We start from the raw sequence: 13948 nt of genomic DNA on the forward strand, positions 1-13948 counted from the left end.
CTTCAGACAAGTAGACAAGAATTAGCAATAGATTAGGAAGGCATTTGGCATTATAAGAAATTCACACCTACTAACAAAGAACCTTGGCCATGAAAGCGATCAGAATGAACTTGGGTTTTCTTTCCTTCTCTCTCTGTCATAGTCCCTCTCTTTTTCCTTCCTTCCTTCCTTCTTTCCTTTCTTTCTTCCTTCCTTCTTCTTTTGTTTAATTCAAAGCCAGTTTTACTGCAAAGTTTGCATTTGGCCCTATACTTGGAGTTTTACAAGTTAAGTCCCTACATTTGCATAATACAACGAATTTAGCTTAAATTTGGAAACAGGGTAAAGTTTTGCTCCAGAATTGTTGCAAGAGGAACACTGGGCACAGCTTAATGATCTTTTCTTTTAGATTCTTCCTCATCTTTGAAACCTTTGCAAGAGTTCCTGAGTCCAAGAGGAAATTGGTGAGATAGCCTGCCCCTCTCACTTCTGCCCCAAACCCTGCTCCTGGGGCAGCTTATAATCTCCTGGGAAAATGTGGGGATGTCAGCAAATTGAATGTCTCTGAAGAGATTAACCCAGTAAGAAATGTCAGTGAGCTGCACAAGCAGCTTGAAACATGACCGACCGCTGAGAAACATGTGGAAGTGGAGCAAGGAAGAGTGGGCCAGTCATTCACCTGTACGGAGACGCTGTCCCCCAGGAGAGATAATCGGTGGGTCTCGGAGCAGGACGAGGTACGATGGGCTGCTCCACAGCAGTCACGTCTCCTGAGTAGGATTTGAGGAGGGAAGCATTTTTATTGGCTAGCATGGCTCTCTCATTCCTGCGGAACTTGGCTCTTCGGTTCTGAAACCACACCTGGAGGATTGTTAGGAGGCGAGAAGGCATAAGGAAAGAGAGGAAAAACAAAGAAGAAGGGGTTACATGAAAGAAATTCTGCTTGATTTTACTATATAATGCCTTCCCAAAGAAGATATAAGATGGCTATGGAATTCTCCATAGAACAATAGAAACATGCCATCCGCCTTCCCTCATGAGGGCCATTCTTAAAGGTCAAGACTATTACAACAAGACCATGAAATTCTCCAGTAATCAGGTCTCCAGAGATGGGATCTGTGACTTACCCACGGGACAGCAAAATATGGGTTATAATCCCTGTTACACTTGTAACCAAGAAAAATGAAGAAAAATCTCGTTAGACTTCTGCCACAGAAATAATGACTTTTCTAAAAGCTTTTTCAAAATTCTTCAAAATGTGAAAATTTCATCTGCTTTCATAATAATTATATTTTAAGAAAATTCCCCATCTCCTAAAAGTAGATGTTCCAACAAAGATTTAAGAAGGAAGTGTTTTATTTGGGAGGTGCAAGGAACACCATTTGGGGAGCAAGGAAGTAACAGAGAAGAAAAGGCAGCCACTAAACGGTGTACTACTAAACCGGCTATCTCTGTGGTAGCTCAATCCTGCAGAGACCCTGAAGACTAAGACTAATGTAGAACACACACTTCAGAGTTATCCCTCTTGGGGGTGATAGAGCTGGGTGTGTGTACACTGGATCCTGTCAGTCATTGGCTTTTAATGTTCCAGCACTTCTGGAATGCTGAAGGCAGGGCACTCTCCTGAAGTTCTAGAAAGAAACTGCTGGCACAGAAATGCAGGCACTGAAAGTTGGAAGCTGACCAGACTACACCTAATTGTAGGGTTCAAGGGAAATGGACAGCACTGGCAGCATTTGCTACAACTAATAATAAACCTATCATTTAATTTTATTTATTTTTATTTTATTTTATAAGTTCTGGGATATGTGAGCAGGATGTGTAGGTTTGCTACATAAGTCACACTGTCTCTGTTTGCAGATGACCTGATCCTGTATCTAGAAAACCCTATCATCTCACCCCAAAAACTTCTTAAGCTGATAAGCAACTTCAGCAAAGTCTCAGGGTGCAAAATCAGTATGCAAAAATCACAAGTATTCCTATACACCTACAACAGAAAAGCAGAGAGCCAAATCATGAATAAACTCCCATTCACAATTGCTACAAAGAGAATACAAAACCTGGGAATACAGCTAACAAGAGAAGTAAAGCACCTCTTCAAGGAGAACTAAAAACCATTGCTCAAGGAAGTCAGAGAGGACACAAACAAATGGAAAAACATTCTATGCTCATGGATAGGAAGAATCACTATCACAAAAATGGCTATATGGCCAAAGTAATTTATAGATCTAATGCTATTCCCATTAAATTATCATTCACATTGTTCACAGAATTAGAAAAATCTACTTTAAAATTTATATAGAACAAAAAAGAGCCCATATGGCCAAGACAATCCTCAGCAAAAAGAACAAAGCTGAAGGCATCACACTATCTGACTTCAAACTATACTGCAAGGCTACAGTAACCAAAAAAGCATGGTATTAGTACAAAAGCACACACACAGACCAATGGAACAGAATAGAGAACTCAGAAAAGACTGTACATTTACAACCATCTGATATTCATCAAACCTGACAAAAACAAGCTGTGGGGAAAGGATTCCTTCCCTATTTAATAAATGGTGCTTGGAGAACTGGCTAGCCATCTGCAGAAAACTGAAACTAGACCTCTTTGTTACACCATATACAAAAATTAACTCAAGATACTTTAAAAATTTAAGTATAAAACCCCAAACTATAAAAACTCTTGAAGAAAATATAGGCAATATCATTCAGGACATAGGCATAGGCAAAGATTTCATGATGAAAACGTCAAAAACAATTTCAACAAAAGCAAAAATTGACAAATGGGATCTAATTAAAGAGCTTCTGCACAGAAAAATAAACTACCATCAGAGTGAACAGGCAACCCACAGAATGGGAGAAGATTTTTGTAATCTATCCATCTGACAAAGGTCTAATATCCAGAATCTACAAGGAGCTTAAACAAATTTATAAGAAAAAAACAAGCAATGCCATGAAAAAGTGGGCAAACGATATCGTTTGTTAAGTGTTACTAGAGCTAGGAACTTATATAAGCACACTACATACATTAATTCTAGTCAACATGACAATTCCACATATTAGGTTTTATTATTTCTATTTTACAGTTGAGAAAGCAATTTCAATGAGATTAAATACAGTCATGCACCACATAATGATGGATCTCATATACGATGGTGGTCTCATTAAATTATCAAATTTTTGCAATTTGATATGACTAGATATGCAAATACTTACCATGGTATTACAATTGCCTACATTATTCGGTAGAGTAATATGCTGTACAGGCTTGTGACCTAAGAGCAATAAGCTATACCCTATAGCCTAGGTGTGCAGTCAGTTATACCATCTAGATTTGTGTAAGTAGACTCCATGATGTTTGCACAATGACAAAATCACCTAAAAATGCAGTTCTCAGAACAGATCCCCGTTGTTAAGCATTGTATGACTGTAATCTGTTGAAATTCACATAAATAATAAATGGCTGAGCTTCTGAACTCAAGGACATCCAATTCATGATCATACAACTCTTCTAGAGTGCTATGGAATTCTGCTCATTCATTTACTCGTTCAAGAAATCTTTATGGAGCACCTGCTATGGTCTAGGCCCTGTGCTAAATGCTGGAAAGAGAGAGATGAGAAACTTATTCTCTGCTTTTAAGCAGATCAAAACCTATTAAATGAAGACATGTAAATTTGAAAAACTACAAAACAAGTATTTTAAGTGCAATTATAGAAATGTATAACAAGGTATGGGAGAAGAAAACTCTTTTTGTGGAGTGAGCAGTTGTACAGCTCGAGGGGACAACATACACATAAATTACCATGTGATCGGTGCTCTGTAGAGCTGTTCAGCATGAAGGGCCTGGGTGGAAACTGGCCAAGGTGGAAACTAGACTTGGCTTCCCAGACTCCTGGCTCTTCTGTTTCTAATGTGCCTTCACATTGCTCTTAGAGCTATCATCTTAAATGTTAATATAATCACATTAGTGCCTTGTTTTATATCATCTACTGGCTCCCCGTTACTCACAGAATAAAATAAAAACTTCTTAATCATAGAACTAAGGCTGTTCAGGAATTAGCTCTTTGTCCATCAATCCAGCCACAAACCACATCACTCTAACCTCATACACTGGCCCTCTATGGCTCCAGCCCCTACCCTGTGCTCAAAATTACCTGTGGACTCCTAGATGTGTTAGGCTATTTCCTACCTAAAAATACTCACACCGAGTATTTCCTTTGCCTATTATATTCTTCCCCACTTTGTCCAGGTATCAAAGCCCATATATTTTTTTCAAAGTTCAACTTTGACATTGAACATGACTTAAAAGTCATACTGGCTACACTACTTTGAAGATTTGTCCTGGGAGTTGTTTAATTTCCTGCTCCTTTGTCTCCTAATCAATTGGAGATAACAATATGTACTTACAGGATAGTTTTGAGAGTCGGCCCAGAATTAGTGCCTAATAAACATAAATTCTCTCTCTTTTCCCCTAGGCAGATTAGATCATTCCTTCCTCTGGTCTATCACTAATTATTGTACATTCCACTGATGTAGGAATCATATTATGATATCATAAGTGTATGGTTTGTGCATCTATCTTCTCCACCCCAGTCCAAACATCCTTAAGGAGAGGGTCGGTATCTTATTCATCCCCAGCAAAACAAAACTGGGTTCAAGAGTATAATATGTGCTTGATAAGTGTATGAGGAAAAAAAGAGGAAAAGAAGAAAAAAATAAACTTTGCAAAGATGAATAAAACATGGCCTCCATCCAAGAGGCCTCCTCAGTCCTGTGGGAGAAGTTGGCCCAGATACAACTCAATATAATACATTTCATGTTATGATAAATGCCATAAACACAAAGAAGCCCAGAATCAGAAGGGATTGGTTCAGACTGGGAAGAAGTAGGCTTTCATGGGGAAAGAATAAAGTCATGAAGGGTGAACTCTGCTCTACTCACTTAGGAAATGTTCACTGCTCTAAAAGTCATTAAATCATAACAGGGTGGGAAAAGAGAAATAAAAAATAGTTCCAACATATAAAAAAGGTATTTCCCTGTCATGATAGGGGCAAGAGAGTCCCCCAACCCCAAAATTGGTCTTTCATAAATGTCCACCATTGCCTTCTGCAGGTTTCCTTATTTAAAATTTAGATCTCCTTAGCAAAAGTGGCATATTAGTGTGCTGTGGGTTACTGGACTAAAAGTATTCATTACACCACTGCAAGCTGAGGCGTGGCATAAAAGACATGGGGTTTTTGAGGAGAGAGGAATGGATTTAACAGCACAGTTAGAGATTTGCGGTAAGCAGTGTGGGGGAAGAGGGTGTGGGAAGACAAATTGCATAATCTGCACCGGATGGTGAATGGGAGAGCAAAACTGAGTGTTGTGCCTGTGGGTCACTCTCACTTGAGCCCAAAGGGACACCTGCACTCACACTTCCTCCTAACCTACCCTCAGGGGCCCCACAGGCTCCCATGACTTTCTTCTTTTGTCAGTGACATTTTTCTTTTTTCTCTTGGGGAGTACTTCTTGGTGAGGTCCCTGTTTCCCCATGGGAAAACGTTCACACTTTCTCTTCAGGCTGAAGGGAGTGCCAGGATCTCTGCATCAAATCCACAGTGGTCTCCCACTATGTACTGTGCCTCCTCCATAGACACAGGCCCTAATCAATGAGCTAGGAATCTACCCTGGGGTCTAGCTCAAGTTCTGGCTGTTCAAGAGGGTTATCATTTGCAGAAAGAAATTATTAACACTCAGACTGAACATAGATATACAAACAATAATTTTGTAAGGAAGACAAGACAGATTGGACCTACCCACCTTATCAAAACAGCATCTTGCTACTGGCAATATGGAAGACAAGATCTTTCAGCAGAGACACAACAAAGCACTACTTGAAAAGGCATTTAGCCAGGAGACTCTTATTCATTCAGTTTTTTTGGGGGGGTGAAGGGGAGTGGTAATTAAAAGCATGAACTCTGGATCTGCATATCTGCATTCAAATCCTATTTCAGACACTTCCTAGCTATGTGATGTTGTGCAAAATACTTTGACCTCTCCGTGTCTCTGTTTTCTCATCTGCAAAATGAAGAATACTATCCACATCACTGAATTGGTGTGAGGATGAAATAGATTACTTATGTAAAGAACACTACTTGGCATATAAGGGCTCCAGTAGTGTTAGTATTACATATTGTTATGACTGTTAATCACAGGTTGTATCATGTTCTAGATGTCTGGCTTGCAGTTGGTGTGTCATGGCACTAATGTTAGAAAGAATGGCTATTCTCTTTTTCCTGCCTTTCATGCTCTTACCTTCTTTCAGTTCACAGAGACACTGAAGGAAAATAAAATCATCCACTTAAGTGTGCTCTTAACTCAGTTCCTAAGTATTCATTTCCCACTCCATCAGTGCTCATACTCATGTGTACTGACAACAAGTTTCTTGAAGACTGGGGAGAAGAGCTGAGGTAGGAAACAGAGAATTCATCTCTTTAACCACTTTGAGATCAAATTGAAATCTAAGGGTGCAGAGTAAAATACTCAGATGGACAATGTATATCACATAAATCTGGAAGTGTCAGAAAGAAAGGGGTGCTGGGAGAGGAACCTGTAGCAAGGATTATTCTGCCCTACCTGAAGGCATTCAATTTTATTTTAGAAAATACTTGCTGCCCAAAGAAACACAGCTGGAAACAGGATTCTGTCCTCATGCTGACCATATGTAACCCTTATGAGTACCAGCTCCCATCTGAAGCCTATAACTTGGGTATTATTTGTTTGTTTGTTTGTTTATTTATTTATTTTTGAGACAGGGTCTCACTCTTGTCACCCAGGCTGGGGTGCAGTGGCGTGATCTCAGCTCACTGCAACCTCCACCCCCCAGGCTCTAGCAATCCTCCCACCTCAGCCTTCCAAGAAGCTGGGACCACAGGCACACACCACCATGCCTGGCTAGTTATTTATTTATTTTGTATTTTTGGTAAAGATGAGGTCTCACTGTGTTGCCCAGGCTGGTTTCGAATTCCTGAGCTCAAGCAATGTGCCTGCCTCAACCTCCCAACGTGCTGAGATTGCAGACATGAGCCACTGTGCTGGGCTATAATTTGTGTTTTTAAACAGTCTTCAGAGATGTGCCTCTGAGGAGCGTACTACTTGGTGCCAGCCTCCCACAGCTTGAGTTACCTGCACTCTGGCCTCGGTGAGGTTCACCCGGCGGGCAAGGTCTTCTCGCACAAAAGCATCAGGATAGTGTGTCCGCTCAAAGACACGCTCCAAAGCCTGCAGCTGGCTGCTATTGAAGGTTGTCCTATTCCTTCGCTGCTTTCTCTTCTTTTTTTCTTCTGAGTTCAGCTGATCATCTAGAATAGAACACAATGATGAAAAGAAGCCAAATTCACTGTAGGAGTCCCAGTTAAGACTTTTTTACAGTATATCTATAGTAAGATCTTGCTTCATTTGCTCACATCTTTATCAAAGTCCTATAGCCAAATGCCACTTTGCATGTGCAAACGTGGCCATTAGTGCTTTCAAGATCATATGTCAAGAATCCCAGCAATTCTAATGCTTGGCTGTTGCCTCTGAATCTGGGACAAGACCTGAATTGTCAGAGAGACATTACTTGCATGCTCCTTGATGCCTGTTTGTCAAGGAAAATCTTACCCCTGCCCATGTTCTTTGGACTTCTCTAGAGATAAAGAAAGAAGAGTAGATGGTTTCGTACCTTATTTGTCTTTGACAATATTATGCTCACTCACATAGTTTAATAATCAAGTAAACCAATTATCTCCTGGTTCCTTCTCTCCTAACATATATACATGAATACAAATGTAGAGTTATAGAGATGAAACTATGTTCAAACCACATTACAGGGATTTGTTTTACCATGCACTCTCCTTGAAGCAGCAAGTCATTTCTAACAGCATTCACTCAAGGCTCCATGCTGTTGCAAAGGCAGGCTTCAGAGGCCTCAGCCTAGATCAGGACTAGTGCTACAATGCCATCAACCCAAGCTAAAATTAGCCTGGGGCTTACTCCCTGAGAACCCAAGAACAGGAAACAGTTCAGAAAGATCCCTGAAAATGTTTCACTCAAACTTGAGTTCTAGGACCCTGAGATCTTAGGGACCTTTGAAGAATCACAACTCCATTTTTACATGTCAAGATCCTTCCTTGGTTTTCTCTGAGTTCCCCTGAAGGTAGCCTGGTGAGATAATTGTCCAGGTTGTCCGTAGCAGTCAGAGTGTAGTATGCTCCTCTCCTGCTGCCCCTACTCAGCCCAGTCAGGAGTGATGTATATGTGAAACTGAGTCGAATACCAACTGTGCTGACACCTCCATCAAATTATCACCCTAAGGCCTGAGCTCTGCAGAGCCTGTCTAGGTCCCAGAGATTTGCAACACCATGCTGCTGAAACCCAAGTCACATGCTCCATCTAATGAACTGGACTTACATTCCCCTTAGCTTTTCCCCAAAGAGGCTCAGCCCAAAGAAAATTATGAGGCGCTGGAGTGAGGATGGGGAGAAAAAGGAGAGCTTGGCCATTCGCTATTTAGAAAGTACTTTTGGCGCTCTGTTCTAATATGCAAATTCTCCTGATTCTCTCTGATTATAAACATACAATGTACTCAGCAAAACTATTAGCACAAGTCATGATGACACCTACCTCAGCTCTAATATTGTTTTTATTACAAATTGAGGGAATGATCTAGATTTGTGTATAGAGTCAAAATGTAGCTGAAATCCAGAGGCCTGATAACTGAGGCCTCTAAGTCTTTTGCTAAGAGAATCCTTCTTCATCAATGCTTCCTTACCAGGAATACCCTTGAAGCTTAGAATAGAGACTGCACATTTCTTCTTGATAATTAAAGAACCCAGATATAGTAAATGCTTGTTGAATTTGTTTTCAGGGAAAACGTGAAACTCCTCTTGTCCTTAGAAGACTGTTTCTGTAGAAAAAAATGTCATATGATCTCAATCAGATTCCTCCAGCCAAGCAGCTACCATACCATTCTCTCTGCTTCATGGTTTCGCGCAGTCAACCTTCTCTTTGGTATTTTACATTTGTGGTGCCTCACCTTAGGGCCCAGCTTTGGTGGCACTTCTGTGACACTCAGTAAGAATGTAAGATCAGCTGCATCTTGGAAATGGAGCAAATTTAATAATAATTTTTGAGATCTACCAATGCCTAAAATATTCCAACCAACATCACTGATTATACCACTAGCTATTAGCAAAATTAGTTTGCAATAACATCAGCACTAGAATTCAAACACCTAGGATTAAATACCTTTCAGTAGTTACATTGCACTTGCGTTCTCCTTCCTATTTAATATTTGGAAGCATTCCTCCCATTCCTATTCATTTTTCCAAATCATTTTGTCTCATACTTCAGGTCTTTCTAAGTAATACAAGCCCTTGTGATAGCACAATAATCTGTATTTCATGCCCCCGAAACAGAAGTCTGCAAAAAAAAAAAAAATCCTTAGCTTCTGCACATTGTTTTAACTGAGACCAATTAGACCCTAAGCCATTATTTTTAATCATATAGAGAAAATCCCCTATTAAGCCAATCCCATGATTTGTTTTCTTCTCTCAAAGAAAATTCTTTCTTAGGTGCAACCACAAATTATAAATCTTTTATGTTGTTTTATAAGCCTATTTCTTCTTGTACTGCCAACTGCAATCAAGACCAAGAATATTTTATGTTTTGTTCTTAGTATTACAACCTGCTACATAATCTCAGTAGTTCTTTGAAATATTCCACTGTTCAATCAAATTCCACTGACTGTCCACCATAAACCACCAACTCCCCTGATGTGGGAGTAAGGGGAATGGAGAATTATAGTTTATGACAGGGAATAAATAGCTATGATGACCTGAAGCAATTCCAGCAAAAGTTTCCCAGTGAATGTTCTTGTTGTTTTTAACAAATGAAAACACTAGTTCAGATCATGTTGAAGGTGAGAAAAGACACAAATAACAGGGATCCAGGGAGTTTGGCTCTGGCAAATGTCCTTCAGAGTGCAAGTATAATAGAAAGAGACGATGAGCGGGCAACAGAGACAGCTCGAGCAGCAGTCCTGGGGATGGTCTGTCTTTGCTCACTAATCACAAAGTGTGAGCTCCCTGTTTTACCCTAAGAATGCAGAACAGGACCCAGCATGGTATTTTCAGCAGTACAAAAGGAAACATAAACACTGTAGAGGTTTACAAATGCAGGGCATCTGAAGGACCTGTGATAAACACATTTATCAGATCCTTGGCTCTGGTTGAATTCAGGGGAGAGAAAGCAGTGTATTTTTACTAATTCCAAGAGGGTCATCTTTTCTTGCAAAAACAACTACGGTGAAGGTTGATTTTGAAACATGCTGTCTGATACTGACATCCCATTGGATATTAGGATGCATCTCATTCTTTGGCATTCTAAAACGGGAAGGATTCACCAAGTCGTAGAATAACCAGCGGAAACATGAATACATTTTTTTTTTTTTGAGATGGAGTCTCGCTCTGTCACCCAGGCTGGAGTGTAGTGGCGTGATCTCGGCTTACCGCAACCTCGGCCTCCTGGGTTCACACCATTCTCCTGCCTCAGCGTCCCGAGTAGCTGGGACTACAGGCACCTGCCACCATGCCCAGCTAATTTTTTGTATTTTTAGTAGAGATGGGGTTTCACCGTGTTAGCCAGGATGGTCTCGATCTCCTGACCTCGTGATCCACCTGCCTCGGCCTCCCAAAGTGCTGGGATTACAGGCATGAGCCACTGCGCCTGGCCTACATGGATACATTTTTTATCAAAGTCGCAATATTTCAAATCCAAAGTGTTTATGGATTTTATAATTTTTTTGATGATCGAGTAAACTGAAAATATGTAGTTATTGTCACTCTTAGTAAAAACAAGCAAAACAGCCTTATAAATAGGTGTAGACTTGCTGGGATCATGAGTCATAAAATATTGGCATCTAATGAAACCCATGAAATTGTCTAATTCAACCATCTTATTTTACAGATGAGTTAAATTAGATCTACAAGAACAATGTGACTTGCCCAAAATCACAATGCAGACTTCGGACCTCCAGCCAGAGCGAGAAACCAGGATTCCCAATCCTATTCCACTCTTAAGTGCAGATGACAACATACACGCTGTGCAAGAGAGAAACAACAAAGCATCCGGCACATAAATGGAAACCATTCCCCAGGGAAAATATTTATAGGAAAGACAGATTTTTCCATACTAGCTGTTATAAAGAGGGTCTGAGAAAGAGGGTCGATGAATATCACATGTTGTCCTTTCTACCAGAATAGCCATTAAAAAATGCAACCATTCTCATCTAGGAAGCCATTTTGATCCAGATGTTCTTGCATTCTTCTTTACAATGATATCCATAAGTCCTTGCTTTATCAATTAAATAAGTGCGGGGTTATTTTAGCTTAGTAGAATGCCCCATCTTCTATCTTCTCCCACAATCATAGGAGATGATTTTCACTTTAGGACACAGTTTAAAATCTCTCTGTTCCTAAAACACATCTCAAATCATACCTTCCCTATAAATCTTTTCTGATAGCACCAATTCATATTGATTTCCCAGGCTCTAAATTTATATATATATATATTAGTATATTATCAAATACTTTTTAAAAATTATGGTTCAATATTTTCTATGTAAATATTTTGTCACCTTAATGCATTCAGGTATTTCTATAGAAAAGAGACAGGATTCCTTGACATATTACATTACAGTAAAAGTTGGAAGAGTTATAGTAATGTCATGGTATAGAAGCAGTCCTAGAATATAAGAATTTTAGTGATTTATTTAAAGTTTTAAAGGACCGGGTAATTTCTGAATTCCAATTATTCTTTTTAACAATACATAGCAGGTAATTATGTTAGCATTGTCTTTTGTCTCTGGATAGTTTTACCCGCAGAGGAAAAATTCTTTTGCAGTGTTTCTTTATCAGATAGGATAGTCACCAGATTTAGAGAGGGAAAAAGTCTTGTGGTCTGATTCCTTTGCAAATGTAGGAATTATTCTTTCATTTTTATCCTTTACTAGAAAAGCGGCTGCAGGATACATGAATTACTTAAACCACCAAGAAAATACACAAGAAAGAGGTACTAAAAGAGATGGATGTTTCTAATGGATCACAATGTTAGAATACATATGAAGAACTTCTTGAGAAAAGAAGGCTGTAAGCCCAAGGTAGGGTACCCTCTGTGCATTCAAATATGAGTTAAAGAGAACAATAGCCCTGACCTTGGCTCTAGTGTGAAGTTCACTCTGGACTCCTCATGTGGCTGCTGAAGTTGCCCTAGAGGGAAGGTGGAGAAGAAGGCATAAAGTGCCATCCTCAAGCATGGGGTCCTGACAGCATGTGGCAATCCCTATTCACTAAGGCCTTGCACTCGCCATGGAAGCTTCAGCTAACTCCAACGCCCCTCACCCTCTTCTGCTCTGCATCCTGTGGGAGGAACCTTAGAGATTCCAAATCATTGGTCAGCCAAATGTAATTTAAAGGTACGGTAAAAACATATTTTAGGAATAAAATCTGAAGAAAAATGCGTTTCCTATGCCTGGGTCACATCAGTTTGGGAAAAAATCTGATGCAAGAAGATAAAATGCCAGCTCCAGTAGCAGAAACCAACTACCACATCAAAGCTTGTCATCTGCCTTTTGGTTGAAAGCATGGCAGGCAAGCGGATCTAAAGTGCAGCCTGCTGATCATTTTATGGGCATTGAAGAATGTTTTCAAAGGAACTTATATTGCACAACAGCTACTTACTTTAATGGGATTTGTGTGGTTCAGGCCCTGTAACCTTTGGAAAATTGAAAGGAAGTGTAATTGCAAAAGCCACTAAAAACCGTTTAGCTTTTATTGCAAGGCCTATGAAAAGCAGTGAAATAGAGCTGTGGCATTCATTTGAGTTTCTTTGGCTACACTTAGCATTAACTGAAATTAGGACAGCATCTTTCTAATATGTGCCCTGATAAATGGTACATGGGTAACTTAACCGGGAAAACTGTTGCAATATAGACTGAGCTTAGTGCATCACAATGACCAAAGCCAAGTTTAGCAGCACACCCGCACCATCTCAACAGCATAGTCCTTCAGCGGTCCTCCATCATTGACTCCCAGCAAGTATCAAGAGTGAATAAATCTCTGCCAATACAAATACCCAACTGTGCAGCTATTGTGCATTATCACAGCACAGCTACCTGAACTATAGCACACTAAAGCCCCTAAACTTTGTATGGTGGTCTTTACTGTCATCTTGGTATAGACTTGGTTCATTTTTAGTCAAGTATCAGACTAAGCCTTAGCAAATAGAATTAAAACATCTTATATGTAATTTGGGAAATGACATATGTTCTCTGGAGAACAAAATGCTCTAAGAAGTGTAAAATTACATTATTTTGAATGGTTTTGATCAAAGAGATGAGTCAGTGGCTCTGTGTAAAGCAACAGTGGTTCTGTGTAGACAGCTCAAAATTTAACTCTCTCAATATAGCCAACCCTCCTTTCAAGTAGAAAACACTCAAGAATATGAGGTACTCTAATGTGATTTGCACTGTTTTTAGCTTCTTTGTTATATATTTCCTTTCACCTCTATAGAACAAATACATTTCTATAGCACCAAAAATGTTAACACAATCCATATCACCTTAAGCGCTTTAACTCTCTTAAGACATTTTCCTTAAAGGATTATTGATCAGAACCCCTGAGAATATCCAACACAAAGCAAGGTTTTCCATGTAGTCCCATATTGGAACTGTACTTACTTCTGAGGCTATGTTGATAAATCTCCCCGCCCCACCGCATTATGTGAGCATTTTCCATGTGATGATGAATCTGTTTTAGACTATAACTCCAGAGCACAACATTTGTGTTTGTATTTAATTGAAGCTCTTATCAATGTTCAGTAAGTGAATAATCAGACATGAAATAATAATACTACTAATAATACTAATGTATTCATGAATCCAAAA

At 39.6% G+C, this 13948-nt stretch overlaps 1 protein-coding gene across 5 annotated transcripts in view; it reads right to left on the reverse strand.

Moving 5' to 3' along the window:
* Window positions 1-13948, reverse strand: part of PRRX1 (paired related homeobox 1) — a 77265-nt gene that overhangs the window by 12304 nt on the left and 51013 nt on the right. For all 5 annotated transcript variants that reach the window (XM_063726503.1, XM_063726499.1, XM_002809802.5 and 2 more), the window contains 2 exons: window positions 7150-7325; window positions 659-840 (listed from right to left, as the gene is read on the reverse strand). In XM_063726503.1, the coding sequence (XP_063582573.1) occupies window positions 659-840; window positions 7150-7325 (358 nt within the window). The remainder of the gene's footprint in view (window positions 1-658; window positions 841-7149; window positions 7326-13948) is intronic.

Source organism: Pongo abelii, chromosome 1, assembly GCF_028885655.2.
Source record: "Pongo abelii isolate AG06213 chromosome 1, NHGRI_mPonAbe1-v2.0_pri, whole genome shotgun sequence".
Taxonomy (NCBI): domain Eukaryota; kingdom Metazoa; phylum Chordata; class Mammalia; order Primates; family Hominidae; genus Pongo; species Pongo abelii.